This window comes from Anomalospiza imberbis, chromosome 2 (genome assembly GCF_031753505.1).
Source record: "Anomalospiza imberbis isolate Cuckoo-Finch-1a 21T00152 chromosome 2, ASM3175350v1, whole genome shotgun sequence".
Lineage (NCBI taxonomy): Eukaryota > Metazoa > Chordata > Aves > Passeriformes > Viduidae > Anomalospiza > Anomalospiza imberbis.
The window spans coordinates 71,054,162-71,077,710 of NC_089682.1; the positions used below are offsets into that span (position 1 = coordinate 71,054,162).

At 39.8% G+C, this 23,549-nt stretch overlaps 1 protein-coding gene across 1 annotated transcript; it reads left to right on the top strand.

The window, feature by feature from the left end:
- The first annotated feature begins 5,368 nt into the window (after positions 1 to 5,368).
- CCDC83 (coiled-coil domain containing 83) lies at positions 5,369 to 23,121 on the top strand. Its single transcript, XM_068181650.1, has 10 exons — positions 5,369 to 5,515; positions 7,633 to 7,717; positions 10,891 to 11,059; positions 11,685 to 11,852; positions 14,996 to 15,087; positions 16,257 to 16,325; positions 18,967 to 19,088; positions 20,129 to 20,208; positions 21,693 to 21,844; positions 22,862 to 23,121. The coding sequence occupies exons 1-10, from the start codon at positions 5,430 to 5,432 to the stop codon at positions 23,048 to 23,050; spliced, it is 1,212 nt and encodes a 403-aa protein (XP_068037751.1). The 5' UTR covers positions 5,369 to 5,429; the 3' UTR covers positions 23,051 to 23,121.
- Positions 23,122 to 23,549: the final 428 nt, after the last annotated feature.

Consider the following 23,549-nt stretch of genomic DNA (forward strand, 5'->3'; position numbering starts at 1 on the left):
ATTTGAAGAATCTACTCATTTTATGTAAGCGCAGAACAACTGTTTTTCAAGTGAATTGTGCCTGAACACTCTCAAGGTGGCAGCAGGAGAACAAAAATTAGTCACAGAAGGGTATACTGTACCCACCCTCCTCTTTCTGTTCCCCAGACACAGTCACAGAGTTGTTAAGTTCTCAGCACAATCAAAAGATTTAAGCATGGTTTTGATTGCAGTGCAACAGAGAGTGTTATGGCATCTTCAGGAAAAAGACCCAAACCAACCAAGTCTGTGTGTATCGTTGTGTAGTAGTATTGCTATCACATTCAGAAAGTGGATCACCTTTCTTCATTCACTCCCTCATTCAGCAAGTCTATCTCTCTAGTGATTTCCCAAAGTAAAAGGAAGTCATGCCATCTTTTTCCAATAATGAAAAAATTAGTGAGTGCCTTGGTGTGATTACAAAATGACAGGTATTAGTTGAAGAGACAGTAGCTTCCACTGAAGCAAATTGAGCTGATAATGCTTTCCTTCCTCCAGTTTCCTCCTGTCACTCAACTGCCTTTGACACTGAGCTGCTCTCTGATGAACTAACACAAATCACAGCTAACTCTGATGTTGTTCATTTAATGGCTGTAGTGACATTTCTCAGGTGGCTTTGATCACATCATCCCTTGTTTTTCATCCTTCTGTTGGGTCCTGGGCATCAAGGTAACTTTTTTTTTTCTTTTAAGATCTTCCACACTCTTAGGTTATGCCATTGAAAGTTCTCCACATGCACAAAGGAAGACAGAGCAATAATGGTGAGTGGAGTAGCTTGAGAAATACCCTGCCTGGCTGCCCCCAAGTCCACCATAGGAGCTCTTAGCCCATCAAAGGTCCCTCTCTTCACACATGAAGGAGTGCAGAGTCTCTAAAAAGTAAGCCTTCAAAAATATTTTAGAATTATTTAGAATTTATTTTTAAACATTACAAGAAAGTGTATATCAGAAGTGCAAACTGTAAAAGGGAACAGTGTAGATAATTTATATTACTCTATACAATGCTCTCTGTGGTAAGAAAAAGACTGGCTTGATAATAATGAGCATGAAAGGAATGGCTTCAAAGATTAAATGTGCATGATCATTTTCCTTCTCTTTTACTCTCAAATAAAACAAATTTAATCCTGCTGCCAAATGACCAGGGCATCTTTAAATTTACTCTCTTATGCAGCAGAGACCTCTGCTTGTAGGACTAAAAGCATTCTGTCCTTACTTTAATGAACATGTCTTAATTACAGAGACTGCTCTACAATGTCAAACAGGATTTGCCAAAGGAAAACACAAATTCACGCAGGGATGGCCAAAACTTATGAACAAAGTGAGTAAATGTGAATGTTCACCATGGAGAAAATGGAGAGACCTTGGGGACCATGGGGAGATCTCGTTGCACCCTTCCAGTCCTTAGAGGGGGCTTATAAAAAAGGGGGAGAGTGACTTTTTTTACACAGGCAGATAGTTATGGGACAAGGGTGAATGGTTTTAAACTAAGAGAGGAGAGCCCAGAGAGGTTGTGGATTCCCCATTCCTAGAAGTTTTCAAGGCCAGGATGGATGAAGCTCTGAGGAAACTGAACTAGTGATGACATCTCCGCCTATGGCAGGGGGTGAGATGATCTTTAAGGTCCCTTCCAACAAGCCTTTCTATGATTCTATGTTTCCTAAGAATGGGGGCAGCAGTACTTAAGTGATTGGTAATTTATTTCTGTGGTTGAGTATGGCTCCCAGGATTATGTGGCTCAGGCACTGATATCCTATGAAGGAAGGAAATGACCAGAGCCTACCCCAAATTTATTTCAGTCCACTGGCCAGGAGGAGAGAAGCAGAAGTAGTTCAGGATGAGACTCCAGCCTTCCTTTCCACCATGCCCACGCTGGCCATGACCTTTTGCTCTGATGTGGAGCAAAGGAGTACAGGCCACAAAGGTCAGCTGTTGTTACTGCAGTACAGGAGCGACCCAAGGCTCCATGGCAGTGCCTTGGACTGAGGGAGCTGGTTCCTGAGAAAGCAGCTCTGCGGTGATGGGTGGCCCAGCTCACATTCGGCGTGGGACTGTCCCAGTAGGGAGCTGGGACACGCTCTCTTTCCTGAAGAGAGCTACAGCTTCAGGATTTCAGCGTGGCACCGCATTGGGCGAAATCCAGCCCGTCCAAGTCCTTTTTCCCCCGTTCTTCTCGTTTCCCGGGACAGAGGGCGCCGGCGGCCGCTGTGGCGCCCGGCCCCGTCGCGATGGCGACCGGCGGGCGGGGCGCGCGGCAGGGCCGGGGCAGGCGCCGCGCGCGGTGCGGGCCGGGTGCCGGGGCGCGGGGACCGTGAGGGGGGACGCGGGTCGGGGTGCGGGCAGGGCCGGGGAAGGGGCCTCAGGGAGCTCTCCTGGCTGTGGCGGGAAGGGGTGGCGGGGGGCTGAGGCACGGGGTGACAGTGCCAGCGGGATTTGGTGCCTGCGGGCAGCGAGGCGCTGGCCTCGGTGAGGGGTGGCCCAGCTTTGTCCACTGAGGTGTCTGGTGGTGAAGGGGGCTGGGGGGAATAGTGTAAGGGACATGGAAGAAGTGTTAGCCGGAGACGGATTGAGGGCAGAGGGAATTGTTAGCCTGCTTTGGAGATTGGGAATGGGACACAGCGTGACAGCGCGATGTTGTAGCATAACTGAGGTAATAGATTTTCGGTATTCTGCGCCTGGGACGAGGCAACCCCGGGTGTACCGACAGAATGGGGAGCGAGAGGATGGACAGCAGCCAGTGGAAGGGGACCTGGGGTCTTAGTCGATGGCAAGCTGAACGTGTGTCAGCAGTGCCGTGGCAGCCAGGGGGGCCATGTGGGTTCTGGGGTGCATCAGGCACAGCATCGCCAGCTGGGCAAGGGAGGGGGATTGTATCGCTCCGCTCTGCTCTGGGGTGGCTCACCTTGGATATTCTGTGCAGTTTTGTGCATCACAAGAAAGACATTAAGCTATTGGAGAGCCTCCAAAGGAGGGCCACAGCGATGCTGAAGGGTCCTAAGGGGAAGCCATATGAGGAGTGGCTGAGGTCATTGGTCTGTTCAGCCTGGAGAAAAGGAGACTGAGGGGAGACCTCATCGAAGTCTGCAACTTCCTCGTGAGGGGGGCTGGTACCAATCTCCTCTCTGGTAAACAGTGACAGGACCCCAGGGGATGGATGGCCTAAAGCTGAGTTCAAGGCATGTTTGGACAATGCTGTCAGGCATGTGGTGTGATTCTTGGAGTGTCCTGCATGGGACCAGAAGTTGGACTCAATGATTCTGACAGGTCCCTTCCAACTCAGTGTATTCTGTGAGTCTATAAATATTGGGGACTGAGGAAGTGGAGGCTTCTGGTAGTGCAGCTGCTCGATATATGGGGATAATTATGTGAGTGCAAGTGCTAGTTTGGATGGTGTTAATGATAATGATTGGGCTCATGAGAGTGGTGCAGGTGGTCTCTGTAAAGAGTGTCTGGAAAGTCACTGTAGTAGAGTTGCAGTGTCAGAATACTGCCTGCTCCTTCTAAGGATGCAATGGTAGTGAAGTTATTGCTTGAGACAGTGCTGGTGCTTATAAAGGGAGTCAGTCAAGAGCCTCACAATTTTATTTGTTCGGGAGAAGAAATAGATCTTTCCTTCTGTAAATGTTCTCCTGTGTGTTTCAAATGTGCAGTCAATCCTCACTCCCCTTAAATATGTTCCTCTCTCATGTGTATTTTCTATGGTTTGAAAAATCCTTTCTTGTAGCATGTGTTTTTTCACCTTTTACAGCTTGGAGGCTTTCTTGTTCCTCTCTAGTTCGGAACAATTTCATAAATATATAACTGGAGCTCATCTGGGTCTGTAGTTAAAAAAAATACCCTAAGCCTTTTCAAAATACTTCTACTCAAAATTTTCTGGTTTGTATCCGGCTTTAAGCAGGGAATTTGATTAGTGAAAGGGACAGAAACAATTTAAAGAAAACCTTAGGGAGTGCTCTAGTGATCTTCAGTATCTGAGGAAAATCAGTAATATAAATGCTGAAGTGGGAATGGAATCAATTGCAGTCCAGTTAATTCTGCACTGAAGAAGTGTGATGGAGGTTTTTTTATGCTTTACAAGTGTATCCTGCACTTGTTCATTTGGTTTGGAAATTTCAAAGGGGTCTAGGAGGAGCAAAGTACCTAACTTCCTGCCTCAGTGAGGTTTTTTCTTAATTCAATTGTTTGTTTGGGTTTCTTTCAAATCTCAGGTCTTACAACAGCCATGTCTTTAGGATTTTTGGAAGTTTTGTGAAAAAAATGATGTACTGAATTGGAAACTGCAAAGGTTGTATATGAAATAGGATAGAAAGTTCTTTTGTATACAGGAAGCTGACATGGCCTTGCTTCAGGGTGAGTGTGATGAGAAGGCATAGGACAGTGTATGGATTACCGTGCATCTGTCAATAGTTGGTTTCACTTCATTCCCTTGATTTTACAGGCTTGCTTATGTGGCTTTTTACTGATTTTTTTTCCTGTTTAGTTGTGCTCATTTTAACACGAAAAAGTACCCAGCCTGCTGTATTGAGTCACAGAACAAGTTTTTATCAATTTTACCTATTATTGTAAAATTCAGAATTTAAATTCAGAAAAGCAGTTTAATACAAAAGCAGGTTATGTACAGTGTTTCTACTAATTCAGTAATAAAACATTCTATAATAGATAAATTATTTTGGTTTGGAAAATTTGATTATGTGACTGCTAAAAGCAAGGAATCTTCATAAGTGCCCTTTCTTGTGACATTTTTTATTTTGTATAATATATGCTACCAGTTCCATTGCAGAACTATTCATTGTCAGTCGAATTCTGAGATTGCTAGTTGTGACAGCATGCCCAGGGAATACTGCTGACATGCATATCCCTTCAGAAAGTGCTTTTGTTCCAGCTCTGACAATGAAAACTGCTATCAGAGTTGTGGTGAAAGGGAGATATTCATAGTGCTAGGAGAACAGAAGGAGAGGGAAAGAGAGGCATGTGAACAAGTGGACTTGATAAAACAAGGCTGATAAAGAAACAAAGGACTGGAAAAGGAGCAACTGCTGGTTTGATTTGCAAGAATGCAAAAGACAACCAGTAGCAAGGGATGTAGTAAGTAACTGGTTATAGAGAGCCCTGTATCTACTTAGGTATACATTACATTACATATATATATGTATATATACACACACATATATGTGTGTATATATGTATAGACATGGGCCTGAGTGCTACCCCTGGACAGGATTGTTGCTGTCTAAAACACAATTTGTTTTTTGTTTTTTTTTTTTATTTCAGAACTGTTACAAGCTTGTCACAAGTGACAAATGCCAGTGAACACACAATGCTTTGTGAATTATTCATCTCTATATTTTTTCCCTTCACTTCTAGCACAAGTATAAAAAACAAAACAAAAAAAAAAAAGAAAAAAAACCCAAAAAAATGGAAGAGAGTAAGAAAAAGAAGAAACCAGAAGAGCAAGTTCAAGAGCCTGAATCAGATTTACCAGAAGCCTTACTAGAATATCAGTAGGTTAAATATATTTTAACTTTTCACTCATATAGAATATGTGAATAAAGAAAGCAGATAACAAAGACAACTGACACAATTTAGAGCCTGAGCTGATTGTTTTGAGGTTTCGAGGCTATTTTGGAAAGGTACACTTTTTAAACTGTAGCTGTAAGAAAGCAATTCAGTGGGTCAGAAATTCTTTGCCATTAGGCTATAACTTGGGAAAAAATATTAAAACCAAAAAACCCTGACATTTTTTCTGTTAGTAGCAAGCTTTTGATCAGCATATGCTGAAGTAGCAAGATCACATTTGACTGTATTTTTTAGGATTCCTTGGTGTTCGCAGAGGTTTGTTGTCACTAGCCAGAACCTCAGGACCTACAGTTTGCAGTCTTTCTTGGTGCAGCTGAGAGCAGAGCACAAAATGTTTTATTTTGAAAGTAAGAGATGGATAAATTAAAGGTCTCTTAAAATCAAGCGGAGAAAAATAAAAGCCAAGGGGGAAATATCTGAAGCAGTTACAAACCAGTCCAACTTATTTGATTTCTAGTCTCTTGAGTAAATGATTAAAAGGAGAAAAAGTAAGCTTCATGACTTTCATCTAAGAGACAGAAATTGAAAGGGAAATACCTCAGGAACACCCAATATCCAACAATTATCAGTGTTTAGGGAGCAAGGAGTAACACCTTGGTTTGGAAATGACAAGTGGAGTAAGCAAACTGAAAAGTATGCTCCTATAGCTGTAGTGAGATCTGTATGAGTTCACAGGATTTATGTGGGATTTTTCTGTTTCATTTTACAGAGCACAGAGTACAATTTTCCATAGTGAAATAACCTAGATTTAGCTGAATCATATCACAAACAAATACCTTCTGAAAAGTCCAGAACCTACTCACCTATTTTGTGGAGGAATAAGGAAACTGTATTACTGGGCTGAGAGAAAAACTGCACCACTTTCTGATAAAAATATTGCTATGCATATGCTAATAGCCAAGCAAATGACTCATTTGTCTGGAGCGTCTTCCACTGAAATGGAATATGTAGTTTCTACAGCAACAGTAGGGGGAAAAGGGAAGAAAACTATTCTTCTTGCTGTTTTTATCTTTCTCCCACTCTCTTCTCTGTCCCTCTTGCTCTCCCTTTCTTTTTCTTCACCTCTGTAATTTGTAACTGCTCTGTACTACTTGACTGATCAAAGGTGGATAATCATACAAGTGAATAGCTGTCACATTCCACTTTAGAATTTATCAGGTGTGTAGTATTTATTTAACTTCCATCCCTGTTTTTTATTTCCTTTCACTGAAGAATGGTCACTGTTCTTAGGGAATTTGTTATTTTGCATTTTCATTAAAGTTCTCTGTTTCAGCATTTCTTAGGAACAATAATCTTACGATGTAGTTTTGCTATGGCCATGACCACCGTACCCCCATATCTCTGGTCTAGTCTCTCTCTAACTAATATCCTTCTGGTTAATAGAAAACCTGAAGAATACCTTGGAGCACACTGACACCAGAGGATGCAAATTTAGTAACCTGCAATTTGTATGATTCAGTGATCCAAACTTAGCCAATTAACTAGGAAATAAATGATCTTCTTTTGAAACAGCTGAAAGCAATTGAGAAGGGAAAAAACTCCCAAAACCACAAAAAAACACCCCAAACCCCCAAACTAAAAATTGAAGGAAGAACTGTTAAAAGAATAAAAGACTTTGTGATAATTGTAATACTTGCCTCTATTACCCCATAATATGAATGAATGCTGGGAACAGAGGTACAGAGTACTAGAGTAATATTTTCTGGAGCACAAACAATCTTGTCCTGAAAGTGACCTGTGTAACAGGTCAGCTAAACCTCATGCAGAATGAACAAACCAGCTGCAGCTTCTCAGGAGTCTACTCAGGAACAGTACAACCAGGGAGTCTGCTATTCTGTAGGGGTATGAAATCCAAACTAACATCCAGGCCCAGATGTATGTGGGAAATAATTTCTTTATGTGTAGTAAGCAGACAGTGGTATTTACCCAAATGAGTCTAGCAATATAATATGAAAATAAACATTTCTGTTGTATTTACATCTAACCTAGCTTAAATAGCATTCCTTTCTCTAATGTTTTTATAAGAATGTCTCTTTCTTAGTATTGTGGCCAAAGAAGCAGCAATTGCACAGGTTTTGTTTCATCTGAACGGACTGGAAGAAAGGATCAAAGAAAATATTAAAAAGGTAAGTGACTATGCAGCAAATTTTTTTGTGGTATTCTTACTCATAAATTCACCTTTATTCTTTCCATTTGAATACTACATACTTTAAAATTAGTTATTGCAGTGAATTTATTACAGTCAGTGAAACTAGAGTTAGTGAGTCACTTTATGTGCTGAAAGTTAAAGTGTTATCTGAATTAAATGTGACACATAGCAGAAATGTCCTAAATATAACATGCTAAAAAGAAGCTGCAGGAGTAGAGCATTACAGAATAGGACACAGCTATAAGGTAAAGTGAGTTCAGTGCAGGTGCTTTCCAATGCACAAGAGATACTTGTAACCACCTACCTATTTAATGGAATCACAGAATTGTTAAGGATGGGTGACATGGTTTGACACAATGGGAAAGACTTCTCAGATCATCAAGTCCAGCTGCTTAACCCAGCACCACTGTGTTCATCACTAAACCAGGTCCACAAGTGCTACATCCACATGTGGCATTTCAACCCTTTTGAACACTTCCAGGGACAGTGATTCCACCACTTTCCTGGGCAAAGAGTGCTCTTTGTTCCAATGCCTCACCACCCTTTCAGTGAAGAAATTTTCCCTAATATCCAATCTAAACTTGGCATAATTTCCTTTTCCTCTTGCCCTGTTACATGTTACCTGGGAGGAGAGACCAACCTCCACCTGGCTACAAAGTTATTCCAGGTGGTTGTAGAAAGAAATAAGATGCCACCCTGAGCCTCCTTTTCTTCAGACTAAACATCCTCAGCTGCTCCACATCAGATTTGTGCTTTAGTCCTTTTATCAACTTTGTTGCCCTTCTTTGTCATCTTTCTCTGCAGCAAGCACAGGACAGCAAGCCCTCTTTCAGTAGGTACCTTTCCTGCAGTATGTTCAGATAAGCCTTTTAACCAGTCCTACAAATATTCTTTAATATTTTAGTGCATGAAGAATAAATGGTATAAATTTCACTTTTGTCAGTAATATTAGCAGACCTAACCAAGCACTGAGAATTGTTGAGCTTCTTTGAATCACTTCTGAAGTAATGTAATGACACAGATTTCTGTGAGAATCTAGTTATTGCTGAAAACTTAGTTACAATAAAAATTGAATTAAGGAGAAAGACCATCGTGCTATTTACTATCTGTGATTTCTAGCACTGATTGATGAAGACACACTTTCTCATGGATTAAGAATTCTTCTGGGTAATTTTTAGAACAAGGTTGTGTAACTACTGATCTCACCTGAGTGACACTTCAAAGAACTGTGCATATGAGCTGTAAATAAACAGCCATAATATGGCATCTGATAACTGTGAGCAGTGAACTTTGAAAATAGATATTTGAGAGTCACCTATTGAAATCAATTGAAAATGCTCAAAAAATCCTTATTCTGGATCATGTTGCAGCCTGCATTTCATAGCAGTGAAACATTGAAACAATGTCTCTGTCCTTCCCATGCTGATGCTTGCCCTGCTTTTATAAGCATCCATCTGTTTAGCTTTCTGTGGTACTTCTTTCAGTCTTGAAGCCTGGATGGAGTTTCATTTGTGGCTTGACTATCACTGGAAGCGGCAATTGCTCTTCTTTCTGCAGGCATCTGAAGGGTTTTATGATTATTGTTGAGTCTTATGTCTCTTGTGGTTATACTGTTGGATCGGAGGGCAATTCGACTGCCTTGTTCAGAGCAACAGCACAGACCTATGCAACAGCATAGGGGGAGACCCTCAGTGGGTCTCCCCAGTTTGCTTGAGTGTGTTACTGACAGCCAGTGCCCGTGTGCTGTCACACTGACAGTTTATGGAATAATGTTCTTTATTAACATAAAGTTGTGACAGACTAAGTTTTGAGGATTTTCAGTCATACTATCTCTCTGCAAAAACATGTTCAAAGCCACACACACACAAGCTCTAATCCAAAGTATTCAGTGCCCACAGAGCATGGTTCTAACCCAAAAGGTGTCCCTATGGGGGAGAAAACAGGTTCAGTCTCACAACTGATCCTAGTGGTTATGATGGACTTCCCAAACTTCTCCCCATTCCTAACTTACTTTCGTACTATTTCTTTATGTTTAGGTGGAGCTTGAGTGACTCTAGTCATTCATCTTCTCCTCTCTCCCCTGGCTGACAGATGCTGTGCCATTGAGTTCCCCTCCCTGCAAAGATTTCTACGCAGCCTGGCCACGGTGTCTCCACTCTGTTCCATCCCCCTTAGCAGGGGCTGTGGCTGCAGATTGTAGAGCATCATCATGGATTAGGTTACGAGCATGCCAACTGCATTCCATTCAGAGAGTAGCAGCTGCATTTTACTTTATAATTTCCATACCACTACAACTTCTGTTAGGATGTGAATACAACTTCCCAGTTTCCTCTAATTTTACCCCCAGCTATCTTTCTACAGTTATTCCCCTGCTAGTTCATGGTCTTTCAAGGACTCTATATTTTAGATTGAGCAGGGTACTTTAAGGCATGGGTGAAGTGCTATAGTTTTAATTTATTCATGTTTTGACAGTGCTTTGATCTCCATTCTTTATTTCCTGCTTAATGTTTCTGAGCATTTGGAGTTAATCCTAGAAGTGAAGAATGCTTGAGACTCTTTCTACTGCCTACTAACTGTTGCTTACTTATTACTTGTTTGCTCCTGTATGGTATCCTTTGGGAGCAAAAATACACAATCAGTAATTTCAAACAATCTGAGTGTCACTAGAGAGGGTAATGGCCAAGGGTTATGATAACAGTTGTGGAATCAGGAGGTAAAACTAATTTCAGTTCTAACAAGACTCTTTTCTGTGGTTATATGCAAGTGATCTGATTGTCTTATGATTTTTCTATATGAAGATGGCATGTTCTCATAAAGAATGTTGACATGAAGCAAATAGCTCCTACTTATAAACATTTTTATTAAATTATCTATAAGCACCTTTCTTTCCAGGCAATGGAGGATTATTGGTGGGCTGTACTAAGTACAGATGTCATTTGTCTCTCATTTCCTTCCAGTGGTCTTGAAGTCACTGAGGAACTATCTGAGCCTTGCAAATTCTGCCCTCTGCTCTAATCTTTCAGAATACAAAGAAAAGGTGTTTAGCTGGGTGCTCTTGCATTTCATCTGGCACTAGGCCAGATTTTACTATTTTTGCTTAAATTTGTCACTTTGAAAACATGTTAATATTAGCTGTGTCTTCTTTTTTAGAATGTTGTTCTGAAGGAAGAACAGAAGGTGCTTATCAGGCGCTTAGTAAGGCAAATAGAAGAAAAGGAGAAAAAACGAGATGAGAAGGAGGTTGTAACCAGGGATGATGTGGAAGAGTCACTGAAAGCAGTTTTTCAGCTTGTGAAGGATAAAGAACAACTTCTTCATGGTATGTTGTGCACTGGGGAAGTGTGGTTTGCAGTTTACACACTTGGCATTGAGTACGTGTTGTTGTTTTGCAATTTAAGTAGAGACTCAACATCTTTTTTGTATAAAAAGTATAAAAACTATTCCTCTCCCAAAATTGGGTCTCTCAGTTTAGTATGAGATTGTGGAGGGCTTATAAATCAATCTGTCCCTTCCAAGTGATGTATAGTATTGTGCAAGTACAGAGGCTTCCTCTTTTTTGAAACTCATGAAAGTCCTAAGCAGTGGCTCTACTGAAGATTGAAAATAAAAATTATTGATGGCAGGAAAAAAAGATCAGTTTTGAGTATTGAAAGTTCTGGCTGCCATCCCTGTGACTTTCTGTGGGAGACACGTGACCTTGGTTCCAACATTTTGGTGAGAACAGTTGTCTCTCTCTGGAAGAATAAGATCAAGCTGTTTTCAGCTTGTTGGTGGCCCTTGAAATTATGTAAGGCCATCAGGTTGTAATATTCTGTAGTGTGGAAGAATCCCCCTTCCTTTTCCATTCCCTGTGAAAGCGCCTTTTTTAAACAGATTGACACTGTAAGAATTATCAGTTCAATAAATCAGTAATGAACTTGTCTTTGACTTTCTTATTTTAATAGATCTGCGCTCCCAAATTGAAGAAACTAAGAAAAAAATTGCAGAAAAGCAGAGTGAGAGAGATTATTGGTTGGAGTACAAAAATGTTGGAAGTAAAATACATGCTGAGAGGATTAGCAGTCTGGAAAAAGACATTGCAAATGTCAAATATGAACTTGAAAAAACTGAAGGTCAGTTTACAGCTGGTGTAATGCAAATCTTACAGGGCCTTTGCATATTGCCTGCAGGAATTAAATGATAAAATTCATTTTAGATCAAGTTCTAGTAAATTGTATCAACTCTTTTAGTAATTTGCATGAACTTTTCTAAGTGCACCTAAGATGGGCTGCATAATCCTGAAAAATGTAAGGACTCCCTTTCTTTATTTCTCTCTCTGTAGAAGTCTCTGTATTAAGAAATTGATATAGAATTGATGACACTTCAAGAAACTGATAAACTGGTCCTTTGATTGTTTTCTTGTAAAATACAGGCAACCAATTAAAAAAAAAAAGTTACTGAAAAGGATAGCAGTTTTTTGTAAAAATAAGTCTACACATATTTAGGTCACCTACACAGAGGGCTCCCTTAGCAGTCATACTTGAAAATGTTGACTCTGCTGCTGTTAGTTCTCATCATCTACAAGCACTTCACATATTGAAAGCTCCTTTGACAGGAAAGTAGTATGAGCTCATTCTTGGAACAGTTTTTTCCGTGGAGCGCACTGGTTTACATGCAGGACTAGGGGGAGCTCTTTAGCCAGTGGTCTGGGCCTTTCCTCCTAGTTACACAGTGTGAGGTCCTGCAAAATCGCCGGTACAGACACAGACACATACTGGGAACAGTTTCAGCACTGTCACAGCAGTGGAATTAATTTGAGAGCTTATATATTGTGGTGCTGAGTGCTTTACAAAGATTTCTTTATTACTGCATTATTTTAAAATAATTTAAATATTTTGCTGTTACATAACCCATGCTTCCAACAGGAGAAGGATGTCCTGGTTTTCTTTCTTTATGTCCCTCTCAGTATGCGTGACTGCAGCCAAGCAGCTGGTGGTAACAGGCAGTGACACTGCTCTAAGGGTCTCTGTATATTCTGTGCCAGCCATTACCAGGCATCAGCTACTGTGAATAAGAGCCAGCCAGCTATCGTTTTGTCTCTCAAAACATATTTTACCACCATTAAGATCTGCTCTGTGATTTCTGCATTTCCAGATAGCTTGTCAGATATCCATGTCTGTAGTCAGGAGAGGTTGGGGTTTTTTCATTACGCATTTTCTATGTTCTTAATTGATTTAAAAACTTCGCTATATAGCTGCTGAAATATGAAATGAAAAGGAGAATGGGCTGTTATACAGAATGTCAGTAGGGACAGGCAGTCTGACCTCCTGCATGTCACAGGGTACAGAATGTTGTGGTTTAACAAAAATTCATGGTCCAACAGAAGTGTATTTATTGAAAGTCATGTTATAGTGGTACATATATAAGTGGCCTGCATAAAATTCTGGAAAATGATGCTGACAGTAGTGGATGTTTACCATACTATTTTGCTTAACTCCCTAAAACTGAACCTAGAAAGTGTGTGGGGAGTACAGCCTTCCAGCAGAAATCTATCAAGCTTTCAGAGAGAGGCAGCAACAAATTTGGCTTGCTCACACCTTGAATATGTAACAGGCTTAGAGAATAAGCATAGGTGAACAGGTTTCTGTCTCTATGTGTACCATTGAAGGGCTTGGAACTGGCACAGTTCATGTTTTCTGGTGGTGACATTTTAAGCAAAACAGCTGCAGAGGAAGCAAAAGAGAGCCACACATTTAGGGGATGTGTGGGGAAAACAGTGTTGCAGTGAGAGGATTAGGGAAGATAGCCTCTTTAGGAACTGTTCAGACACACAGTTTCTCCTTTTTCATTCTCCAAGTACAACTCAGGTTATTTAGCTGTCTGAAATAATGGAAGAGTGAATTCATTATAGTATGGAAGTACTTCCTTTTCATTCTGCCAAGTCTAGATGGAGTCCAGCTTCTAGGTGGAGTCCAGCTTCCACAGTGTTAAATTGTTGTTGCAGGCCCCCAGCTGGATAATAATTAGCACTGACTCCATGTTTCTCAGAAGGCTGATCAATCACTTGATTATACTAATTAAGAAACCCATCACCCTTACAGACAGTCATGATACAGGTGGACCCAATTGGTCCTTCAATCTAAACACCATAACCATTGGCCAATTAAGAAATCACTCTTTGGTAAACAAATCTCCATAACACATTCCACATGTTCACAATAACAGGTGCAGCAAGTGAAGATAAGAATTATTTAGCATTCTTTTCTCTGATCTTCTCACAGGACGATGCCTGGGAAAGTTATGTGTTGCTCTCTGTGGCCAGAGAGCTGCTGCCACATTAAATTAATAATTAATGCACTAGTAATACACCTTTCATATATGACTGCCTTTGACTCCACAGTGCATCCATGAGCAGATATTAGTTTACAGCTAGATCAGAAATAGGCTGTCTGCAACACAAGTGCAGTGAAAGACTGAATTTCAACCCTTTGGAACAAGTGTGCTGTGCCTTCCTTCACAGAAAATTACTACAATCTCATTCATTCCTTCAGAAGGAGGAAATATCAAGTGGAAGTGAGCTATTTAGAAGAGCAAAAACAAAAGAACTAAAAGGAAGGATGAAATAATTTTATTGCAAATGACTAGAACACGAAGCCAAACCTATTCAGTTCAATGTAAGACATACTTTCTAAATAATGACCACAAGTAATGATAGAAGCAAATCATTGTGGCAATTGCCACATTCTCTATTTTCTCCTGCTGTCAAATTAGAAACTTAGAGCCTTAGATAAGTCAGAAAATTTATTAGGCATGTTATAATTACTATCTGAAAAATTGTCACGTGGATAAAGAGATCCAATACGCTTCTATGTTTAAAAAATAAATTTTCTAAGCAAATCTCTCATATGGCTCCAGAACCTCTGCTATTGATAAAGACAAAATTTAATGTTAAGATGCCAATATTTTAGCAGAGAATTGCTTAGATCACTGCTCAGTTAGCAGTGAATTGCTCAGCTGTTGCAGTTGTGAACAGAAATGTGTAAGCTGCTTCCAATTTCTAGTTTTGTAGTTAACACTACTGCTCTTTGGGTTTAGAAGGACAATTTCTTTGGAAAAGGATATTTGAATCCTTTTCTGTGGAGCGTCTATGCAGGCAACACTCACTAATTCACTGATAAGTTGCAGTTTAGTAATGACATATCAGTTATCTATCTGTTATCAGGAAAAGTTGATGACAAATAATGATTTCTGATTTCCCTGGTTTTTTGTTTTGAAGAATATTATAGAGAAGCTTTGAAAGTTGTGAGAGAAGAAAATCAGAAACTGTTTGACAGGCACATGAAATTACTCAGTGAAGAAGCTCTTAAGGTATTCTTTTTGCTTTTTTTAAAAAATTCTAACTGCGTTATAGTTGGGATACATGTACTCTGCATTATTAATTATTTTAACACATATTAAGACTTCAAACTTTCCTAATAAATTGACAGTAAAATAACCTGTAAATCCTGGTACATATGGATTTGGTTATTGCTATACATACATGTACTTTTTTTTTCTTTCCACCAGAATAACAATGTGTAGATGTGAGGGCATTTTACAAACAAGGCACAGGAAACTGGGGCACCATGCACCAACAAGGCTTCTTTGAGAACATGCTGCTTTTGCCATGGCCTTGATTTTGACATTTATACAGACTTCAAAAAGAAGTAATGTACCAAGAGATTGTATGAAAATATACATCAATTTGAAAAAAAAAAAGGTTCCACTGCACTTGTAAAGTACAACATTTTTAAAATGCCACAGTAGTGAAGTCTCAGGAAAATGTAGGTTTATTGATTCACTCTGTTTTTTGTCATCTCTGCCAGCTCTGATTTGAAAACATGGTTTACAAGTAGCTCTAGTAACAACTTCTTACTTTCACAAAATGCAAAGCTTACTTCAGTACAAACCACTAGGCCCATTAGGTGTTTAAATTCCCTGACTTCAGTGCTGGAATTTCCAGTCATGTGAGAACATAATCAAGAGAACTGTGTTTATGGTGATCTACAGGGGCATCTTCCCCCCCACTTCTTCCTTCCACTTTACTGACATCAGTAATTAAATTGTAGCCTTGGGTCATTAGCACAGATCTCTACATGCTTAGGTCACTTGTTGTAGATCAGTACTGGCTCATTTGGGATTTTACTTGGGGTTCTTAATAGCTGAAGGTTTGATTTTCTAAAAGCAGTAAGACTTGAACAGTACTGGGAACATAGAAGAAATTGTTAGGCAAAAAGGAAAATATCCTATTTTAATATGGGAAATCAAAAAATATTGGTAAATTGTTTGACATATAATCTGCTCTAGGCCACATGATAGAGGAGAAACATCTGGCCTTGTGAAGTAAATCCCCTTGTAATCCCTCAGGGGATGCTGCATTCTGTTGTGTGGATGTGTCTTAATTATTTCCTGCTAAAGAGCAGAAGGTTCTTCTTTGTAGTGTGCAGGACTGTCAGTGTTGCTCTCCGATGAGATTATCTTAAATTGTATTTTCTCAGAATGCTGTGGGATACTTAGACAAAAACTGTCGCAGAGAGATTGAAGAGAATGAGTGGCTAAAAGAAGAGGTAAGAGGATCACTTGCCTGCAGTTTATCATGGCAGTTTATGTTTGAAATACTGTGGCCTATGGTCAGAACTGTTTCCAGTCATGGGCCTCGGAAGTTTTCTGTTGGCAAAGGAGAGCAATTTTCCAGTAATTAATCTGTAATCCTGAGCAGCAAACAGTGCAATGTGGTGAATAAAGGTAAGAGGTGAACATCTGCTTTCACAAATGGAGGACCCCCTTTCCTGCCCAAGCTGTTACATGAAGGACTACAATGTTCCATACAATTAAGGATTTTTATCTGTGGAGATTGGGATGCTATAAAGGATCAACCAGGTAAGTAGCTGAAGAGGGGAGGTTTGAATTGCATTAAAGTTCTAGTGCTGCTGTATTGAAAGAAAATGGATATGGATGTTGGAAACATGTTCTGAGAAATGGCTTGAGACAACATTAAATGAAAGGTCATAAAGAAACCATGGGGACTCTACACTGAAGAGAGGAAAATCAAAATCATATATGGTTGTAAATAATTGCTTGATAGCTTTTATACTGTCCTTTAATGACAATTTAGAGCTATATATTAGATAGCTGTAATTTTCTTGACAAGCAAAAAATTTTTGTGCCAGATTTAGGAAACTAATTTTTTCCATAGTGAAAGTTTGATTTTATTTATTCCAGTCAATGTAGGTTCTTTGTTTCAATCAAATCTAAGCATGAGATTGGTGGGTGAAATGCCTTTCCTCACTATTAGAGCCTCACAGCTGAGAACTGAGCAGAAATTTTTGGGAATTTAATAAATGTACTTCTTACTTTTCCATGCCCCATCAACGAACCTGGCAGAGATTTCTTCATTTTAGTTACTAATTTAATGTACTTGCCAGTATGCAGGGACACAGCTTTCCTTCTTCCCCTTAATGAGCTCTAAGCATGCATCTTTAACTTTCCAGGGAGGGTGTCCAAACCACAGCTTCTGAAGCAATGAGGGTAGGGAAAAGAAATGGGAAAGAATTACTGTTTTATTCTGTATAAACAAAGAGAAGCTCAAATCTACACAGCCCATCACTGAATGAGTATGAATTCTCTTCCCTTCTCCCTGTCTTACTGAACACTTACAGTTCTTTACACACATTAGCAGTGCCAACAAGAAAGCACTTTGGAGTACTCTTATGTCCTGACAGGCCCTCACCTCAGAGCTGAGGGATTTGGGTTCTTTCCTCTCAACTACAAGTTTCCTATATTATGAGTTACTTTCCTGTGTTGCTACTTGCCTATGTTATGAATTACTGCTTTGAATTTTGGGGGAAAACAAAACTATTATCACTAACTTCTCCAATTCTCTCTGAATTCACCCATTCATTTTCTCTGCTTTTCTTACATATATGAAATATTTTCTCTCAGACTAATGTTTATATGTAGCTGACAGACTGTTTCAGTATTTCCTTTGGGGGTGATAAACCAAAAATTTGAGTTTCTCAGTTCTTTTTAATTTTTTAAAGTTTGGCCACTGTACTGAAAAATGACTTACCAAAATAGCTCTAGATTAGTTACCTCCAAAATTAAAACAGATTTGGAGACTTCAGTCACATTTTTCCATGGTTACTGTGTCACACCAAGATGGTGCAAAGCTGCATCACCTCACCGTGCCAAGCCACATCCTGTTATTGGTTAATTTCCAGTCATTTTCACCTTTTTAATCCTTGGGAGAAGTTGGAACTAGTTTTAACTGCAAATTTGGATGATTATAGCTGGGTTAATTTGGTTTTGATGAGAATGGATGCTTTCAGATCACTTGGTACTTCTCTTGAACATGTGCATATGGCTAAGGTTTCTGGGAAGACATCGTTTCCATAGTACATTCCACTCCCCAGTGAAGGGGGTAAGAACTTGCTAGCACTTATGCAAAAGTGGGAACTGAATAACCAGCATCCTTTGGTCAGTGTATCTCCACAGTGATAAGGGGCAGTTACCACTCTGAAAGCAAGTAGTACCTGGGGCTTAGCCAATGTCACAGAACCATAGAACATCCTGAGCTGGAAGGGGCCCACAAGGATCACTGAGTCCAGCTCCTGGTCCTGCAAAGTCCCACGGAGAGTGTTGTCCAAATGCTCCTTGAGCACTATCAGCCTCGGGGCTGTGACCATTTCCCTGGGGAGCCTGTTCCAGAGCCCCACCACCCTCTGAGGGAAGAAATGTTGTGGTAACTTGGACTGAAAACTTCACTAATTCTGGGTAAGAAGGTTTTGTGCATAAGAAGGAATTAGAAAAACAACTCTTGCTAAGTAAGACCCTGACTTTATCTCTGCAAAGAAGCTTTTCCTCTCTCAGAGCTCCGATGTGAAAAGCAAAAGAGAAAAATCCAGAGTTCCTGTCTAGCAGACCTGTTTGACTATACAAGAAGGTTTTGCTGTCAGGGTTGCATAGCCCAAATGTGTGGCTGTGATTGACACACGTAGGCTGTGACAATAAAAGGGTTCTAATAAAGGTGTGAAAGAACCAGAGAGTCCTTCCTTTTGTCTGAAGATGGTGTCACTATGTTTCCTCATCAAATGTGCAATATTAATGATACAGCTGCATTTTTCTTTGGTATGTGCTGGTAAGGTAGTTGCTATCAAAGCTTTCCAAAGTTCTAAGACTTTATTTTCTTCTTTTTTTAATTGTCAAAAGGTTAAGATCTACCGAAAGGAAGAAAGGGATTTGAAATCTTCTGTCCAGCTCCTGGAAGAAGAAAATACCAGTTTAGTGGCAAAACTGATTGATATCAAACTTCAGCATCTCAGAGTATCAGGGTAAAATAATGATTTTATGAACTCAAAAGTAATTAATTATTTTTTTTTTTAAGACAATGCTCCTGTCTGCCTCTGGAGCTATTTGGGCTCTCCCACATCAAAGCCAAGGTAATTTCCTAGTTGAGGAAAGACAGGACTTGACTGAGTATACATGGAAGTAGTATCTCTGAAGGATGACAGTAACATTGTGACTTCCCAAGTACCGAATTTCAGGGAAGAAACTGAGTCCTTAATTAATCTGCTAAGACCTAACACTACTCACTTTATATCACTGAGGCTTGGAAATAATTTCTTTGTTTTGCAATTAGATGGTCTCAGCCCCAGCTTTTCAGACTAAGTGCTGAATAATAGATTTTTCCTTTACTGTTTGCAAAATCAGTAAGGATGTGTAAGGATGTGAAGATTAATTTGCAAATATATAAGGGGTTTGCAATCTTATGTGAAACAAATGACCTGACACTGAGAGAGGAAGAGACCTTGGGAAATGTCTGTCTGCAGGGGTGTCTGTAGTATTAGCTTCTTTTGTGTTGAAACGATTTAACTTTTTCCCTGGAGAAAGATTAATTTAGCTACGAAATGTCAACACTAATGGTATCAAAAGCACAATACAACAATGTGAGAGATCCATCTTCAGTTTCCAGTCCCAGCTCAGTGATTTTAGCCATATTACACAAAAAGTTCAAGTCTTAAGAAGTAACCATTTTTCTCTCCAGACTTTGGATTTCTTTGAAGTGAGAGCTGCCAGCTGTGGTCTGAATCTTGGACTGACTGGAGACTATAACATTTGTTTTCTTTTAGTCTCATGGACATAGCTGAACTAAGACACTAGGAATAAAAAAGAGCAGCTTATTAGCCACTAAGCTACCTGGCTGCCTCCATTGCATTTTTGAACCATTGCGCTATTCTGCCTTTGTGGCTAAGCAGCAGTGGCTCTCAGAAAGGGTGGCCTCCCCCTCACCCCAAATCATTGCACAGGACAGTTTAGAGAGAAAATTCAGACCCCCCATTATGGGTTTCACTTTCTATTTTTTACTCCATAGGCATTTGTTTCATACAAAGGGAGCTGGCTTGCAAGAACTTCTTAAGGATGGAATTAAAAGGGAAAAGAGAGAATATGCAGGTAATGCAAATGTCAGCAGCTTATAAGAATTGCTAAGTTACTGAACATTTACAGACTTTTTATTTCCAAAACTTTTAATTCAAACTACCTTTTTGACATGGATAATACCTTATTTCCCTCTTGACTGCAGCCACCACAGCCATGATAGATTGTAATTTGCATAAGGAGACAAAATCACAATCTATCTGTAGTACAGATTTTAAGTTTAAATTTGTTTTAGATTGTGGAATATGATTACTCATCTAGAGCTACCCTGGAATGCAGTTTACAGGACTGGCCATCTTTTATGAAGATATGAATCATATCTTAATCAGTTCTTTACTGATCCATATCATAACTTCATTATAGCTTGTCCCTGAGAGGACATTATTAAAACTCCATGTTGGCTTTCACTTTAAGTGTACATGCACTTTGCAGTCATTCAGCCCATACACCAGAGTTAAATTACAACTAAATCCCTAGCAAGAGCAGATAAAGCTACATGGAGCTCAACCTGAACTGATAATTTTGGTAAACAGTACTGAATTTTGGGCTGAATCTCCACCCCTTCTGGTATGTGTGGCCAGGGAAAGGATATACCATTAGGCAAGAAGGAGCATGAGCCTGTGCTTATCTGTTTAGGACAGATTCTGTGGATTCCTAAGTATCACAAATTTTATTTTACATCTATGTGTAAGTAGAAGAAAGAGGATGGAAAAAAGTAGAAGATGCTTCTATATTTGCTTAATACAAAATTAAAGAGATCTGTTAGAAAAATTGAAGTCATAGAGTTATGTATACATGAAGAAGTTTGTTGAAGTTCTGATCAGTCCCAGCCATTGGTAGGCCTTTTAAAATCATCAGGCACCAGGAAACATGTTGACAAAGACTTCTGTATTAAATACATGTTTACTTTGAACACCTTTGCTAGACTTACCTGGAGGAGAAGGCTTTGTTCCAATAAGCTGGGTCACAGTCACAGGCAAACCTGTAACTTGGCAGTCCATGTCCAGAATCCTCTATCATCCTGAGAATTAGTCAACTACAGATGTGATTTCTTTAGGGGAGTTATAAGTAGACTGTGTTTCAGGAACTTGTAGTTAAGTACCTATAGATACACAAACATGGCTATAGAAGAAGTTTATACTTGGTTTTGCTGCCTTTCTTTTTTTTTTTTAACTATTCAGGGCTCTACAGGGTTTAAGTTGAACTGATAAAAGCTCATTTTTTCCCTGCCCCCTCCTACAGATCCATTAGTTCTGACTTTCAATGAATTTAAATCCCTGGGTCTTGATTAGAAATTGTGAATAAAAATCACATAAAAAACCCCAATGTAAATGAACATTTGGCTTGAATTGCCAATTAAAAATGCTACCAAGCTGTTCTTTGCATTGGAGGGGCTAAGCCATATTAAAGATTGCAGGTAATGCTCATATCAAGTACTGATTCTGACTTCCATAAGGCTTAACTATTACATACACTTCCTTTTTCTTCTCTTTAAAAAGCAAAGACAGATGGAAAGAGCCTCAGAAGTGCCTTTCCAAAGATTTGGCCTAAAACAGATTATAAGAAGCCTCCAGACAGTGATGAAAAATCAAGGAAAAAATTCTTCACTCCAGCCCTGGACAGCTTGTTGTATGAAGATGAAGAGTTCCAGGTATGAGTCAGAGTTATCAGGTCTTTCACTGACAGTAACATTTTTCAGTGTGGAGCACGAGCTACTGTTAGTACCATTCTATTTCCAGTGGTGTTATGACATCCCATGTCCTTTACCTGGTGAGCAATTCAGATGTTTGACTGTAGTCCTCTGATGCTGTTTGGGACAGTTAGGTCACTCCATGTCCTTCAGATGCTGGGCCAAATAAGCACAGGTTCTGTGTCCTACGGAGCAGCCTCATGTGGATGTTTTGGATTGCCTTCAGGCATCTCTGATACCATGAGGAAGTGTTTTGGCAATTGAATGGTGTCCTGGGTATCATCCCATGGAGTGTCAGGATGAAATTCCCCTAGAAAGAATTCTGAATGTCACCTAACGAGAGATTACTTGGCTCGGATAGCAATGGACTGGTCCTTTAGAATTGTGTTGCACAGTAGCATTAAAGGATCAATATTCCTTCAACAGAAAGCCAGGATGAAGGTGTTCCTGGGTGCAAACTACGGGGTCGAGGAAACCATGCACATTGGCCTTTCCTGTAGCTGATTGACTCTAACCCAGCAGAAAAGCTTTCCATTTCTTTCTCCCCCTGAATTAGTTTCTGTTGGGTTGGTCAACTGAGTAGACTCAGAGGTTTGGAGAATACCAGAGCCAGTGCAGATGTGGTGGAAGCACATGGCTGGGCTTGGACCTCTCTCTTTTTGGCAGGAGCAAGCTGTTGCATTAGTTTAATTCTTCTCATAGAACTGAATTTGAGATTAGAATTTGGTTTATAGAGGTGATATTGGTGAAAACACAGAGAAGAAAAGGGCAGCAGGGCTGTAGCCTCCTAAAATGAGTTGGCTTGCAAAAGAAGCCCATTATTACTGACTTTATCAAACACAGCCCCAGGGCAGCATCTCTACAGTTGCTTTAAAAATGCAAGTTGCTGGTTTTGGGTGTTTTGGTTTTTGTTTTTTTTTTTTAAGAATGGTTGTTTTTCTATGAAATTGCATAGGAAACATATTCTTTCTTCTTAAGGCATACTCAAAATTGGGACCTCTGAAGAGAAAACTGTATGTGGTTGGAAAAGCTGTGCCTGCTTGTAAGGAACCAGAAGAAATGCCAAGCTGGAGCCGCAGAGAAGAGGACACTGTTGGTAAATCAGAAGGGCATATCACAGCTAAGATGATCAAGGTCTTATTTAAGGAAAATGTTGATGACAACTAGACAAGCTGTGCTGTTTACACAGAAATGTAACATTCTCAGTTCATTAAATATTTGCTCTCTTCTGTGTGGCATGGGGCTTTGAGGAAACTATTTTGGTGCCTGAATCATAAGTTTCATGAGAGGTATGTCTGTGTGCAGAGGCTAATTGAAAGGTTCCTTTCCTTACCACTGAGAGAGGTCTTGTGCACATCTTCGGGGTATTCAGTCCACACAGCAGCACGTCTATCTACTAAAAGGTCTGAGCTAATATTTAGTTTGTGTGGTCTCCACTTCCAGACGTGGAATTCCCTCTTGATCAGACAGTGAATGGGTAAATGCAGGCTGCCATAGAACACAGAACTGTTACAAAATACATAGTGCTCTGCTAAAGCAGAGTTAATTTTTGCAAGCATAATTCAACTATTGCTATAAATTGAGTGAATGCTTTTTTATCTGTCTCCACAAGATCCCTACTTAAATACATTGAAATAAATAAAAATTAATTTAAAACCAATTTAAA